The following is a 16,398-nucleotide window of genomic DNA, read 5'->3' on the forward strand; positions in this document are numbered from 1 at the left end:
CTATTCATTGAGATTCACTTAAGCTTAATTCCTAAGCATTTTAAGTGCTAGCAGTTTCAATTTTACCGGTGCTCTTTGTCAGCCACCAATTTCTATGAAATACAAATGTCAGTGCCTCTGTGGATCAGCTTACTAACATGCTTTGCAACGTAAGTTGACTGAGTAGTCAAGTCATCAAGGCATGAGAGATTAAAGGGACTGTGGCAATAACCAGGATTTTGCTTTCTGAAAAGACTAAAGAAATAAAGAAAGAAGTATTAAGACAGTGTTTTCTTCATTTCGCTACATTTTTAAACTCCTCCACTTACTCCTTTTCAAAATGATTAAATGTTCTCTGTTTTTTCTGTTATTCCTGCAGAAAATGATTAGCCTCCATACGTTGAGTTTAGACCACAATATGTTGGACTTCATTCCAGAGGGAACATTTTCTCTGCTACAGAAACTCAACCGGCTGGACGTCACCTCTAATAAACTCCTGAAGCTGCCGCCAGACCCACTTTTTCAACGAGCACAGGTATTCTCAGAGGATTTATTCCCACCAAAATAAAAACCCAACATAACAAAAATGCCTAAAACCCTGAAACACAATCAGGCACTTCATCTTACTTACAATTCCTTGCGTGTAGATGAACTGAATTCACACTAAATGGTTGAGTCGCACATTGTGCAGTTTCCCTTTGTACTTAACTGACATCTGTTTAAACAACAACGACATATCGCATAATGCCTTTTTATGTGTTTTGACGTCCCCTTTTTTTTGAAATGTTGTTTTTTTTTTTTGTGTGTATTGACATGGCCAGTTCATTTACATTGGTATAATTTATATAGAAACACCTAACTGCAATGTTCAAAAGGTCATACTGGTGAAAAGAGAGCAATTTCATGCTCTGTTTCCAGATATGATAAAGGGTTTTGCCCTTAATAATAATAGAAATCTGATGTTGGGCCACTGTATAAATGTATAGTGGCTCAATGGGACAACTTCCATATTAAATCACTGTAAAACTTTTCTTAAAATGTATGGGTATTTAAACTAAACTTTTAATCATATTTCATGTTTTCTGACCCTGGTGATTTATGCAATCACTCATCCAATTGCAGGAAGAAGTAGGCCATAGGGTAGAGAAGGGAAACATTTTTTTCATTGCAATTATTGTTTCACACTACCAGGTCCTGGCCACATCAGGGATCATGACCTCCACTTCTTTTGCATTATCATTCGGTGGAAACCCTCTCCACTGCAACTGTGAGTTACTGTGGCTGCGAAGGCTAAACAGAGAGGACGACCTGGAGACGTGCGCTTCGCCCCAACACCTCTCTGGCCGATACTTCTGGTCCATCCCTGAGGAGGAGTTTCTCTGCGAACCTCCACTCATCACCAGATACTCCCATGAGATGCGGGTGCTTGAAGGGCAGAGAGTTATACTCAGGTATCAGTTTTTAACTGAGATACATAAAAGATACGTATAAATACATGCAGAAACGGAAAATATAAACATTTCCTCATTACCCTTAAACCACTAACATGCAAACACACAGTCACACACTGTCTGTTTTCATTCGTGTTGTTGTGCATTATGTTTACGAGCCGCTCAAGAATACATGAAATGCCCAACTGTTCAATGAAGCAGAAGACAGGGACATCACGCTACAATTTTAAGGAGGATGAATCTAAATCAAGAAGAGGTCTGTGAGATGATGATTACTTCATTTGCATATATATTGGTTATACTTCAAATCATGATAGATGTTATGTTTTCAGATATGGAATTATGGGGAGAAAAAGGGGGCGAAGAAAATCAATGAGATACTATTATTATCTTTTCTTTATTGTGTCTTGTCTTCAGCTCCAGCTCCATTATCAGAGGGTCAACTCACCTAACATGTCTCATCTTTTGCAGCATGTTTTTAATACATTCAACTGCAAAAAGACAGGGAAATGTAGTGGTACATGGTTTGTGTTGATGATACCTTTTTTATCTGGTTATGACATGGTGATAGTTTACCCAGCCTTTATTTTACCATAGTAATATAGTAATACCTCTGAAATACATGCCTTGGGGTTGCTTTCATTTGTCCCTTTTCAAAAGGGACCAGGGTTGAAACACCCTAAAGAAGAGCGTCCTGCCCCAAACATCCGTGTGGCAATAAAAAGTATTATTTGGAGTGCTATCCTAATTACCTTTATACATTATTTTCCCTTTTCACTCCCACAATAACTCACTTTATTTCATAACAGACCCATGTTTGAGGAATGCATACAATGTGACCCTGCAGCAAAGTCCCCTGAAAAATCCCTTTCATGAGCTCTCATGAGATATTTTGGTCTTGTACCCGTTTCAATTCAGTAATGCAACTATACAAGAGATAATAAAATGAAATCTGTGAGTATGAATATAATGAATAAAATAGGGTGATGGGCTTTTCTTTTTTTTTTTTTGCTAGTTTGACCAGTATATTTATTAGTCTGGCATGCCTGATGTTAATTGCTGGGATAAAGCCTGACAGTTGTGATTGGTCTAAAGAAATAAAAGTAATTTTTTTTTCTTCTCAATCCCAGAATAACACAGTGCCGTGGAGATAGGTCTGGCAATACGAGACTAATGTTAATTGATAATGAAAATAATCATTAGTTGCAGCCCTAAACTAATTATTGAACCAAAACTACATGCAGCAGTATTCTTCTTACCTTGTACCTACTTATTTGTCCCAATACGTGTCCAATGTGCCAAATGTACTTACAACACTGTAATTCAAAGGCTGTAACGTAAAGTGTATTCTAACTTCAAATAATGTGCTCTGCCGAAACAGTAGATCATGTTACGCCTCTTTTCCCACCCACTCAAGTCCCAGATGGAAGGTGGAGATAGTCCAGAAACCACCATGAAGCAATGCTCTGCTTGTACTGTACAGTTGTCCCCATTATGTCTTGTTTCTAATACATTCAACTCCACTGGTTTTCTCTCCTTAAAGGTGTAAGGCAAGAGGTGACCCAGAGCCAGCAATCCACTGGATCTCTCCCAAGGGCAAACTGGTGTCTAACTCCTCCAGAACATTGGTCTACAACAACGGGACCCTGGACATCCTCATCAGTACGGTGAAAGACACTGGCTCCTTCAGCTGCATCTCCTCCAACCCTGCTGGTGAAGCCCTCCAAACAATAGACCTGATTATTATAAAACTCCCCCACATCTCCAACAACACCAACAACATCCAGGAGCCCGACCCGGGATCGTCGGACATTTCCACGTCAACCCGAGGCGGAGCCAACGGGAGCAACGTGACGGGTGACGTTAAGGGCGGGGCGGATAAGAGGGTTGTAACGGCCGAGGCCACGTCATCGACAGCGCTGATCAAGTTCAACTTCCAGAGGAATATTCCGGGCATAAGGATGTTCCAGATACAATACAATGGGAGCCAAGATGACTCGCTGGTTTACAGGTAAGACGACGACGTTCATCACAGTAGAGTCAGACAGTACGCAATGAAAACTGAACCATGATATGGCTAATGTGGAGGTAGAGAATTACTCAAGTCTGAGCTGTGTGGATTGGATTACAGTAGATTAGATGCAATTTTAATGATCCTGTTTGGATCCTGTCGCTAGGAGGCCTACAAGTTGGCTAACAGTGCGCTTACAGGTGCACTACAATGCTTTGATCCTGTAAATGAAAGACTACAATAATAAAGTACAGCAAATATGAAAGTTACCCAAAGGAAATGGCAAATACAAATGTATAAAAAAGGCTATTACGTGATTAAATGTGTGTATTTTCAGTATGAGTTACATTTGCATAACTTCATGAACATAACAAATGTTTCCCTGTCAAAAAAACAGAAATTGTGGTAATGTTAAAGATTAACTACTTATGTTTTTTTATCAGAGAAATACGGTATGTACAGACTATTGGTCATGGCATATTACATTACAGCACAGACAGATTAGTTCATATCAGGGCATATTAGACCGACACAGAGATGATACATGATTGGACAGCAAAGAAACCAGATAAACTGCGATGTGATAAAGTTCATGATCCTCAGGGAAACCTGGGCAAAGTAATGCAGCTCGCTCTATGCTGCGGACTCACCGGAGACAGCCTTGACAGGGAGAGCTCTGCGAGTCCCTCTTGACTTTTGCCGTTTTGCTCAGGATTGCACAGATTAGATTGATCTCGCAGGCAATGATTGTTATTGGAGCTAAATATTTACACCGGTGAAATAGGGGAGAGGGAATTAACAAACACATACAGCTTTCGTAGGGAAATCTGCCATTATTATCTGCCTTTCATATCACTGCTAATCCTTATACATCAGTACGCAACATCATCCACAGCGGGGGGAGCATTGAGATTGACCATATGGGTCATGATAATGACAATACTCTAGGTTTTTACGTTGTTTTTTTTTTTTTTACCACAAGCTATGAATTTGTAATCCTTTATCTCTTACAGTCTTTATCTCTCTGTGACATCACCTATATATGATTAAAAAACACAGATCATTCACAGAAGAATCTGATAGTATTATCTGCCGTGCATATTATTCCTAATCTCTGTACATAATTCATCAGCACTTAACCGCATTCAGAGAACGCATCATCGAGAGATGGCGCCGGATTTATAGCTGTCTGTCTTGCAAAGATAGCGTCATCACTTTTCACATCAAGATAGCTGCTTTTCCTCTTTTTATCTCTCTCTTTTTCTGCTCCTCTCTCTTTTATACTCAAGCATTTTTTAGGATTGTCATGCTCAGCTCCAGACTTTAAAATACTTGTTGGATAGCATTACGTTCGTAGTGCATGACGGCTACACAAACAAAAAGCTTCCTGTGGGGGCATGGAGGAGGAGTGATTAGACAGCCTTTCACCACCCACACCGACCCTTCCTCCGTCTGTCACGTCACTCAAAGTCTTTCTTTCTTCCTGTCTTTTCATCCTCCCCTTCATCCTCCCCTCTCCCTTCCTCTCTTTTTTTCAGCGCTGATGTCATTTGTGTTTCTCCGTGTTATTTTGCAGCTCTCTTGTCTTTAGAATAGCAGATTGATTTCCATTCCACACCTTTGCTGGCACAAAGCAGCAACCCATTGATTCAGTTTTTTTCATTACCCAAACAGGAGAAAGGGAATACAAAAGCGGGACAACGCGAAAAGGCTAGTGGAAAGCATAGGGGAACGACATAGGGCAAGAAGAGGGAAAGCGGGTGACAGATGAGGGAAGACTGGTGCTATTCTCACAGACAGGGCACTCACTTTTCAGGTTCAATAAAGCCTTATTGATTTTCGGCACATTGACATTTCTGCGCTTTACTCCTCACCTGCTCCACATAATGCTCTTGAGTGAAGTTGTATGTTTCCTTCATACTGTGAGTTCAGATCTCTGCGTAAACAGATGGATAAGTGAGTGATAGTTTAAAGCTTTTACAGGGACATCCACCCGGCTAAGTTAAACTCCTGGAACACATCCGAACTGTAATAGTTGTAACACTTGATTCTGTATTGATCCCTGCAGGGAAACCCCGCCCACCACTCCTTCCACTGGGAGGTCAGGGTCAGCTGCAGAACAGCACTCCTGGAGCTGACAGGGATTCACTGTTTTGCTCAAGGACGCTTGAGACAGGCCGATGTTTACTGATACAGTTATGGTGTTTTTGTAATCCTGCTTAAGTATTGTATTTCTATTCTGGAGGCAGGCCTACTGCCCAGTCGGTCACACAGCAAACCCCCTGACAACAGCAAACTCTCATCGATCCGATTTAAATAATCAACGTCTTAAAGGTGTCCTGCCACACGTATTTCATTCACTTTGTTGTAATGTCTGAAGTTCTACCATGGACTCTGTAACATTTGTTTGTGGAAAAAATGCCTTGGTTACCTTGTTTCAAGCCATTCTAGCATGGTATAGAAAGCCTACAGGAAGACTCAGCTCGATTTCTGCCACTTCTCATTGAGATTCAACAAGCTAAGCTGTTTGAATCGGATTTCTCTGCTTATTTCTTTTCAGTGGCTAGAGCTGACAATGGAGGTAGCAGTTCATTTTCACATTCACAACATAACACAAACACATATGGACCTAACATATTTCAAAAAATGCAATTTTCAGATCAGCGATTGTTATTTATTATTACAAAATTAGCAGAGTGGCAAGTCACAGTTAATTTCCACATTAACAATCTAGGCAACTGTATATCACCTGTGTATCCCAGTAAAGCTTAAAGGTGCAGTAGGTAAGCCTTATAAAACTAACTTTGTCATATTTGCTGAAACTGACCCTATGTTCGAGTAGAACTACATGAAGCAGGTAATAAAAAAATAAATAAATCCGGCTCCTCTGGCAGCACCTACAGCCTGTAGTGCGATTTGCAAAAATCCACAGCTCCCTGTTCAGATGCACCAATCAGGGCCAGGGGGAGTGTCTAACTGCGTGTCAATCACTGCTCATGCACACGCATTCATTCTCCCTTGTGGGGGGAGGGGCTTAGGAGACCATTTTGGGCTTTAGCGGAAAGGGGGGTGGGACTATTTCCTGCACAAAATTCACTGCTCGTCCTTCCACGGCCGTCAAGGAAAAGTTAAATTGCAATTTCTGGGGACCCCTTCTGTCAAGGCACTAATCCAAAGCACTACAACTGTGTATTCATTGTACCTTTACATTTTAGGGACTCATTATTATTATTATTATTATTATTATTATTATTATTATTATTATTATTATCATTATGTATGTACAGTACATAGCTACCAAAACAACCATTTTTTTCGCTACTCATCCATTGTCAAAATGATCTTGAAACCTTGGGTGTCTATTGGTCTCATTTCTTTTTCTTCTTGAATGCAAACTGTAAGGAACTATATTGAGTCATCCACACAACTCTCATCTAAGCCTCAGCTGTTAACCCCTTAAATGTACTGTAGTTCAGGGTCAGGTCAGGGAAATGTTCATGTCGCCTAAATAATGTGCTGACCTTACACATGACGGCAGATGCAGTCTTTTCTTCGCACCTCACTGGTTTTATTGAACAATTCACAGCCATGTCAATGATGATAATAAAACTCACAGCCAGCATCGACAGCAACGACCATAAAACTGCCACAAAGTACAATGTGCTCTTATTCAGACTTAAAGCCAATTATTGCATGTAATTAGGGATTCGGATGAATGCAATTTTGGCATTAAGGGAAGAATGAATTGACAAATAATAGGGTGAATAGTATTGTTTAGTCAAAGAATAGACTAAACAATGACGATGGTAAAAAACGGCTGTTAAAATATGTGTGCCTTGAACAGAGACATAAAGATAGAGCTGCTTTCTAATAAGGTATTTTACATAATATACTGTATGTATAAAAAAAATTATATTAATAATAAGCCATTTCTTTTTTTTTCTTCTTCTTCTTCTTTTCCCTTTTCATTATTTTTCCCTTACAGTTATCACTTTACTCATACACACATACACACACTAGCAACACCATCCACACTTATGCATAACATGTTTTTCCAACTCCCGAAACCGTGATCATCCAAATATGAATCATAGATCATTCTACCCAATTAATAATAATACATTCTGATGTTTATCAACTGTTCTGTCCAGTCCCGTCTTGTCAGTTCTGTTATTGTCCCGTCTCACTTCCTTCTGTTGTTCTGTTTGCCACCTTGTCGCGTTTTATGTGTTATGTGTTATACTTTGTACGTGGTGCTTTATATCCCCCACCTGCCCTTAAATGGATCCAGGGTCTAACTTAAACAGGGTGAATGGTCACGGTGGGGCAACCGTTAACGCACTGAATGTAATTCTAAATCTGAATGTAACATACTGTGTATAAAAAATATAGCTCTATAATAAAAATAAAGTTGTCCTCCAAAGACGGGGGTAGGAAAAAAAAAGAAATAATAATAATAATAATAATAATAATAATAATAATAATAAGCCATTACGTGGTTTGGGTTATGCCTTTATTTGGACATTTTGGTCAAAATTTAAACTTTTCTTATGACCCCTTCCTACAAAGCTGTATAATTGTGATCCCTTATCTCAGGGTGCATTTGAGTGGTTTTCGCCTCTCACATAGGTTTACTGGGAAAACTATACATACAAATATTATATTACATAAAAAGAAAGCATTTTTCTATTTCCTGTTTTTTTAACCCGGTACAGGGTTTCCCGCAGCACTTTGCAGCTTAGGCGCCCGCCTGAGCAAGACGGGCAAGACGGGCAAGACAGCCGCCTTAACTAGGTCGTTAAAAAAAAAAAATTAAAAATAACGTCAGAACTACAGTGGACGGATTCACTTTAAATCAAACGGTGCCAAATTTCGGTACCCGAGAGCACATAAGCACGAGCATATCTGACGTCTCTGCATCTTCACAGAGAGCGCTCCAACTGCCGACTCACACACACACACACACACACACACACACAGACACACACACACACACACACACACACACACGCAGAGCTGTGGTGCTGACGGAGCGAAACAACGTTGACTTTGTTAAAGTCACAGTGAGTCACGGCAATGCCGGTTTAGCGGTTGCAAGCGTGTTTACACCTTTCAAAACTCCACGCAGACAGAATATATAACAGCGAGGTGAAAGCTGTCACGGTATGGGCTTAGACTTCCTCTGCACAGGCAGGCACCACTGTGTTCACTATGCCCTATTGCCTGACTGACAGGCTGAGGTTGTCAGTCAAATATCGGTTATCGGTTTCATTAATTACTAATCATCTGTATCGATATAGGCCTTGAAAAAAACAGTATCAGTTGATCCCTAATAATGAGCAGCTTGTTTCATAAGGAGGGAGAATGTTGGCAGTATAGCTAGGAGCTAAACCAGGATAGCTTTTAAAAATGAATCAATAAAATACAGAAATTGTGTTGGCCATCCATAAATACAAGCTCTAGAGAAATGGTTAATTTAAGGCCTAGATAAAATGTAGTTCATCCACTCCGAACCTGGGACGCAAACTCCACTCTTACATTACAATTCTTAAGAACACACACACACGCACACACACACACACACACACACACACACACACACACACACACACACACACATACAAATCCCAGTCTCCCTCTATCCTAGTCCTCATCTGCTCTGCCTGTTGTTTTGTTTTGTTATGTTCACTCGGCAGTTGTTTTCCACTCCAGCAGATCCATCGAGCTACAGGGGCTGGTTGCCATTTGCCAAAAAAACTACACATCAAGCAAATTGTGTGGCAAGCTTTTTTATGAGGCTACACAACAGGGGATGCGGGATGAATCCAGGCTTTTAAAAAGGCATACTCTCCCCCTCTCTCTCTTACTAGCAGGAAGTAGTTTATTCTTGCCTATGGTCCCTGCGGCCCAGGTATTACACCTTGCTCAGCTGTGCTTAAGGCGTGAAAAAACACTCGCCTTTATCCCGCTGTAATGTTCCAATACTGATTTTATAGCACCATAAACATATCGCGGGCCTAACCTAAAAGTGTTGTTTTTGTAAGTAAGTAGTTCAAGGAGTTGTAAACAGGGACAAGTCGTATAAAGGGAGCTATCATAGCAGTAAGGATGATTCTGAAGGGAAGAGGGGGTGTTAAAAGGCTGCAAAGGAAGGAAGGAGGAATTGAAGGAGAAAAACAGAACATAAAGAAAATTTACTATATAACTCAGTTCAATCAGATGAGAGGAATTTAAATGGAAAGAGGGTTAAGAAGGAAAAAAGAAAGAGGGAGGACTGACAAAAAGAAGAACATAAGGGGGAAGAACATATAGCAGGAAGAGGAAGGAATTAAGGAAATGATGAGAGTGGCAGATGAATGGAGAGGAGGACCAATGAAGAAGACTTACGAATGGATAAGAAAAAGAGATTGGAGGAAAGATGTTCCCAAGAAAAGAAATGAAAAAGGAGGAAGAAATGTAGACAGTTTAGAAGAAAGGATTAATACAATAAGGGTAAGATGAAGGGTAATAATAGGAGGAAGGGTGGGAAGATACAATGAAAATGATCTTGATGAAAGAAAGAGAGCAAAGAAGGAATTATTTTAAGAGGTAATGACAGGAGAAAAAGAAAAGAGGATGGCCCAGCATGAGAACACAGAGAATGAAAAAATAAGAGAGGGAAGGACATGGAATGAGGAAGGATGGAAGAGAGGTAGGAAGAAAGGAATACAAAGAAAGCTAGAAAAATGAAAAAAGTAATGTGAGAAAGAACAGGGACAAAAAATATTGTATGGGTGATTAAAAACAAGTAAGTACGAATAGATGAAGGAAGAAACGACAGTATGGAGGGCGAAAGTGTGGAAGGAGCCAACCACAGCACTAAAGAAAAATGTAGATGACTCAGCTAAACTGAAGGAATGTAGCTGAGCTGGGCAGATGGAGGTCTACACCCAGCTACAGATGTTGCTGAAACCTCTTCCCCACTTCCGGGACAGCTTTGGTTACACAGCACTTTGACATGTACTCTGCTATGCTCGTTTAGACTGAGCTCAGCAGTAGTGAGATCTTGCTAATTGTAGAATTAGGAATTGACAAAAGTGAAAAGTGGTTGTTCATTCAAGAGAAGATCACAGACTAGTCATCACATCTGACAAATAATGTGATGTGACGCGTTATTTAGGCTAAAACATTTTTTGTCACATACAGCAAACATCTCCTCACTAGCCGCTAGCTGCCCATCCCCTGAACACACTGTAAAAAAATTATGTTTTTGTCCGTTTTGTTTGACAATACACTGAACGTCATCAAGAAGTGACATCACCCGACATTGCTTAGAGCACCTTTAATTGCATTCATGCTTTGCCAGTAAATACCCACCCCGAAGAGGAAATGGTATTCATTAAACTAGTTTCAAAGTTATAATTTGTTTGTAACCTTATTAAAAGTAACTGATAAGGTAAAACAAACAAAAAAAACGTCTGATGTTCTTGCCATCTATGTCAGTTGATAAGAGAGGAGTATTAGTACAATATCTCCACATAAAGGAGCTAAACTTCCAAGCTACTTTTCTTCAAAGTTATCATAGTGTGTGAGGATAATAATGAGGACAGCAAATCAAGGGTCTCCACCCCTTCAATTACAGTTTTTAGATAATGCTTCTCCAATCTGGCATTTAAATTAAGTGTTTTATTGGGAACTGTAATATTATGACTGTAATTACATTACTAATTTGTTAAAGGGGTCATTGGTGGGGAAAAAAGTAATCTTCTGAGTCCCACTCCGTTGCTGCATTAATACAACTGTATTACTTACTTGGCCACTAGCTACAGTAGGTGGCTCATATTTAGTGTTTTAGCAACTGCTCTGACTCTGAACAGGGTTTAATGAATAAAAATGCATGATGAGGTGTTAGCAAAGCCCACCTGGCCTGGGCTCAAAATCCCTGTTCCACCTCTGACTACAAGCTGTGTGGGTGCTTGTTAACCATTAGCTCTGGCATCAGGGGCATTATGCATGGTAAAATAGAGATAAGAAGCTAGCTTCTGCAATGTTTCTGTCTGCCTGAGAAACTCAGACCTATTAGCATGGCAGTGTGCCATCTGCTGTGTAAGCCGCATTAGCTCCGAGGTCAACAGTAATGGGGCAGGAGTTGAACTACCATTAATCCTCTTCTCTTTGTGCTTAGAAACCTGTTATTCTTAACTGGTTTGATTGCACTCGTGTGATTTACGATCGTTGAGAAAATGAACAGGGAAAACATTATTTTGAAAATAAATGAATCATGAAATGTCATGTTGCCAATTACCGTATGCATTATATAATAGCAAAAAGAAGCACGTGAGCATATGAGAGCAACATGTGTTTAAAAAGTGCAGTGTAAAGAAAAGTTTCTTAAAACCCATAACTGCTTCTGTATGCTATTTTGTTGGCTTATCTGACAACGTTTTCCATGTTTCAGGCTATCTAATTTAGACTAGCTTGCGTTGCGGTAGCATGGGAGGCTTTAGCCAGAAGCACTGAATACCATTTTCTAAAATAATTGGACAACCTACTTTTAGATATCTGTGACCCACATTTTGTTTCCATCCCAGTTTGGGCAACACTGCTGTGCAATTTTACAATGTTCTTCTGTTCAAACACCCTTTAATTGAGACTGGGTAGTGGTAATATACTATAAGAGCACACTGATATTTGCACCATTTTGTTTTATTTTGTACTTTTTACCAAGAAGGTTTAACAGCTGAAACAGCTTTATCGTCATGGGGTTTGGTGTGTGATGTTATTTTATAACATAAGCAGATGTTAGGATATAATGAAAATGTTGCATTGTTGCTTTAAGTTTTGTACAAATTAATCAAAATAATTTTTTGGATTATGGGGAAAACAATCTCTTTGTGCTTTCAGTCACACAGCATAAATTGCTCAGTTGTCATGGAAATGTTGACGTTTAGATATACAGTACAGGCCAAAAGTTTGGACACACCTTCTCATTCAATGCATTTCCTTTTTATTTTCATGACTATTTACATTGTAGATTCTCACTGAAGGCATCAAAACTATGAATGAACACATATGGAATTATGTACTTAACAAAAAAGTGTGAAATAACTGAAAACATGTCTTATATTTTAGATTCTTCAAAGTAGCCACCCTTTGCTTTTTTATTAATAAGGGAAACAATTCCACTAATTAACCCTGACAAAGCACACCTGTGAAGTGAAAACCATTTCAGGTGACTACTTCATGAAGCTCATTGAGAGAACACCGAGGGTTTGCAGAGTTATCAAAAAAAGCAAAGGGTGGCTACTTTGAAGAATCTAAAATATAAGACATGTTTTCAGTTATTTTTTTTGTTAAGTACATAATTCCATATGTGTTCATTCATAGTTGTGATGCCTTCAGTGAGAATCTACAATGTAAATAGTCATGAAAATTAAGAAAAACATTGAATGAGAAGGTGTGTCCAAACTTTTGGCCTGTACTGTATTTTATTTTCCTGAGCATGTCAATTCTCAACTGTGTTGGCTTGAAACAAGCTAAAGTTCAAAGTTCTTGACTTTGGAAACAGCAGTTTACAAATTTATCTCAACACAAGGTGATTATCATTGCAAACTGTTTGTCTAGTTATCATGGTATCGTAGATTATTAGAGTAATGTTTGAAATTTGCTTCGAAAATAACCTAATGCCATGTATGAATGTGTAACTGAAATGCTACTGTGTTGAAGATACAACATGCAGTATATATTTATAAGTAATCCAGTAAATCAATTTTGAGATATCACTTTGACAAACACGTTTGTGATACAGGCAATACGTTACTAATATTTTGTAGTTGCTTTCTTTTAACTTCACTCTGACTCAAATTAAACAAATGAGCTATAACTTGTCAATTATAGAGCTTTAGATTTACTTGGTGGAGTTTGTTACCTGTCAACAAAGCCAGGCTAGCTGTTTCCCTTCTTTATGCTAAGCTAAGCTAACCGGCTGTTGGCTGTAGCTTTATATTTACCATTACGACATGAGAGGTATTGATCTTCTCATTTAACTCTGCGCAAGAAAGCAAATGGTGTTTCCCAAAATGTTGAACTATTACTTTAAGTCAGTCAAAACCATACAGGAAAACTGTGAATCTACAGTAAATCTCGGCTAGGACAGAATGTTAAGAAGTTCCCAAGTGAAACCAAGTGTAATGCAAAAAACTACACAGTCTTTAGGTCAAAAACTCCACAAAGTACATAAAAATGAAATTTAGATCACCAACATTCTCTTTTACAACTTGACAGCATCCACTCCTCTTATGAAATGCAAAAACGATATCCCCCTGTAGCTACATGAAACCACTAATGAGCTAGCCCAGAGTGCTGAATATAATTTAAAAACACTGGAAGATGCTGTCACACATGGTCTGAATAGGCTCTGCTGCTATAGAAGCCACTGACTGCAGCTGAGTTATTGGAAGCCCTGGCCTCTTATCGCGCGGCTCCAGCTCGACCTGGAAGCCCTCGCCTTGTGTGTTGAATCATTGCTTTGAAAGCCCCCCTCCACCCCCCTCCTGGAATAATGCGTGTTTGTGGCCTGTGGGCTTTGTCCAATATTTAATCAAGTGAAATGGCCTGAAATAGAACAATCTGGTATCATAGTTCACTGTTCTGTGTATGGAGGCAATCATTTGTCTCGAGTCAAAAAGATGAGAGTGACTAATGGAGATCGCATTGTCCTCCTGGCTTCGTCCCAGCTGAAGTGAGGAAAGCTAGCGTTGATTAACTCACACACAAACACAATCGCACTCACATCCGTGTACTTAAATACACAAAAAACGTGATGAATGTTGGCAGAGAGCCAGACACAGTGACAGCCACTGGGAAGAGGAGGCTGCTGTGGGAGGAGAAGATTACTGCAATGGAACTCACACACATGCATTTACACACACACACACATCTTTATTTTCATGACTATTTACATTGTAGATTCTCACTGAAGGCATCAAAACTATGAATGAACACATATGGAATTATGTACTTAACAAAAAAGTGTGAAATAACTGAAAACATGTCGTATATTTTAGATTCCTCAAAGTAGCCACCCTTTGCTTTTTTTGGTAACTCTGCAAACCCTTGGTGTTCTCTCAATGAGCTTCATGAGGTAGTCACCTGAAATGGTTTTCACTTCACAGGTGTGCTTTGTCAGGGTTAATTAGTGGAACTATTTCCCTTATTAATAAAAAAGCAAAGGGTTGCTACTTTAAAGAATCTAAAATATAAGAAATGTTTTCAGTTATTTCACACTTTTTTGTTAATAACATAATTCCATATGTGTTCATTCATAGTTTTGATGCCTTCAGCGAGAATCTACAATGTAAATAGTCATGAAAATAAAAGGAAACACATTTGAATGAGAAGGTCTGTCCAAACTTTTGGCCTGTACTGTATACTGCAGACAAATATAGACATAAGTACACAAATGCATGCTCATAGAGGAGCATGCCCAAAGAAACGTTATCTCGTGTAATGAAACCAAGAAATGCACACACACACACACACACACACACACACACACACACACACACACACACACAGGCGCCCTGGGCTGAAGGCTTGGCAGAGCAGAGTAGATAGATTAGTGTAATAGTCTCGGCCAAGGCAATCATCGGCCCACTGTAGGGCTTCAAATACTGGCAGCAAGATCCAGCTCAGACACAAAGAAATTAGCCACAATGAATGAGTCAGTTTGGATGAGTTCACAATACTAACGGCTCACACAGTCTAGAAATAATCATATGCAAGAAAAAAAGAAAATCCACTGATTTGCATAAAAATGTATTTTGTGAACTATTTTGTGTTTGGTACAGGGTCCAAACACAGCAAAAACATTAGCAATATATGTTCCTTGTATCTATGAATTATAAATGATGACAGCTTGGCTTACACGTTGACAATGAAAACTAGCTATGCAATGTGAGTGTCAGTGGCCGGTGCATCCGGTTAGATGGATTTTGTTTAGAAACTCTTTTGGGCTGTTGTCCAGGAGGAGTCATGTAGCTAATGGTTTCTTGGAAGTGAAGGTTTCTGAGGTGGAGTTAAGAGAGAATGTCATTTATTCAAACCCTCAAGCAAAGTACATAAGTACTGCCCATTTATAGATTTTTAGCCAAACAATATTCATTATTTTTGGAATTAAACAGTTTTCATTTTTGACTTGCCGAGTTACTGTTTTAAAAGATACGTACATTTTCTATAATATTTCTATAGTGAGCAGATCTGACATAACTTGTAATGTTGTAATATTAACTTCAATATAATATTTAAAACATATTATAACACTAAGGTTATGACTTTTTATTACCGCCCAAAGAAAATAATTTATCTTCAAATTTGGCGACTTTTGGTCAAGTCTTCCTTCATGATGTGAGAAAATAATTCTACTTCTTAAGATAGATACATCATTAAAAACCCATTGGGTTAGCTGAATGAGGCATTGTCACAAAGCTTTTTTTCCTTTTTCACCAGAGCATTTTGTTTTGGAAATACATCACAGGAAAGCAACATTCTTTTTTCAACATTCAGTTTTAAATAGTAAATAATATTTTTTGTTGCGGCTACTTAACAGTGAGTTAATCATATTTTCGTCATATGATATCAGTATAACATTATAGAAAGGTAAGTCTGTGCAACCGCGGAAGCCCTCCAGATAATGTGGAAAGAATTGTCTGCTAGTTGTTTATCAAAGGTGCGACTGCAGCAGTCAAAGATGGAGAGAGTAGGTGGAAAATTCATAATACACTCAGGATCGCCATAGACACAAACCTTAGAAAACACCACCATGGCATTATCAGCCAGTACCGCCAGATTACTGCCGTGAAACCAGAGCATGTTATGTCGATGTCGCTTTTACTTAAATTTCAAATAGTTTGCATTATGATAACTTGTTGCTCAGTCCCTCCAGGATTTTGTGGCCTTTTTTTGAGATTGTTGTGGCCC

General features: G+C 39.0%; 1 protein-coding gene across 2 annotated transcripts in view; it reads left to right on the forward strand.

Moving 5' to 3' along the window:
- lrfn5a (leucine rich repeat and fibronectin type III domain containing 5a) overlaps positions 1-16,398 on the forward strand; it is a 128,207-nt gene that overhangs the window by 104,524 nt on the left and 7,285 nt on the right. For both annotated transcript variants that reach the window (XM_028565905.1, XM_028565906.1), the window contains exons 6-8: positions 359-514; positions 1,171-1,430; positions 2,974-3,441. In XM_028565905.1, the coding sequence (XP_028421706.1) occupies positions 359-514; positions 1,171-1,430; positions 2,974-3,441 (884 nt within the window). The remainder of the gene's footprint in view (positions 1-358; positions 515-1,170; positions 1,431-2,973; positions 3,442-16,398) is intronic.

This window comes from Perca flavescens, chromosome 20, assembly GCF_004354835.1.
Source record: "Perca flavescens isolate YP-PL-M2 chromosome 20, PFLA_1.0, whole genome shotgun sequence".
In the NCBI taxonomy this organism is placed as follows: domain Eukaryota; kingdom Metazoa; phylum Chordata; class Actinopteri; order Perciformes; family Percidae; genus Perca; species Perca flavescens.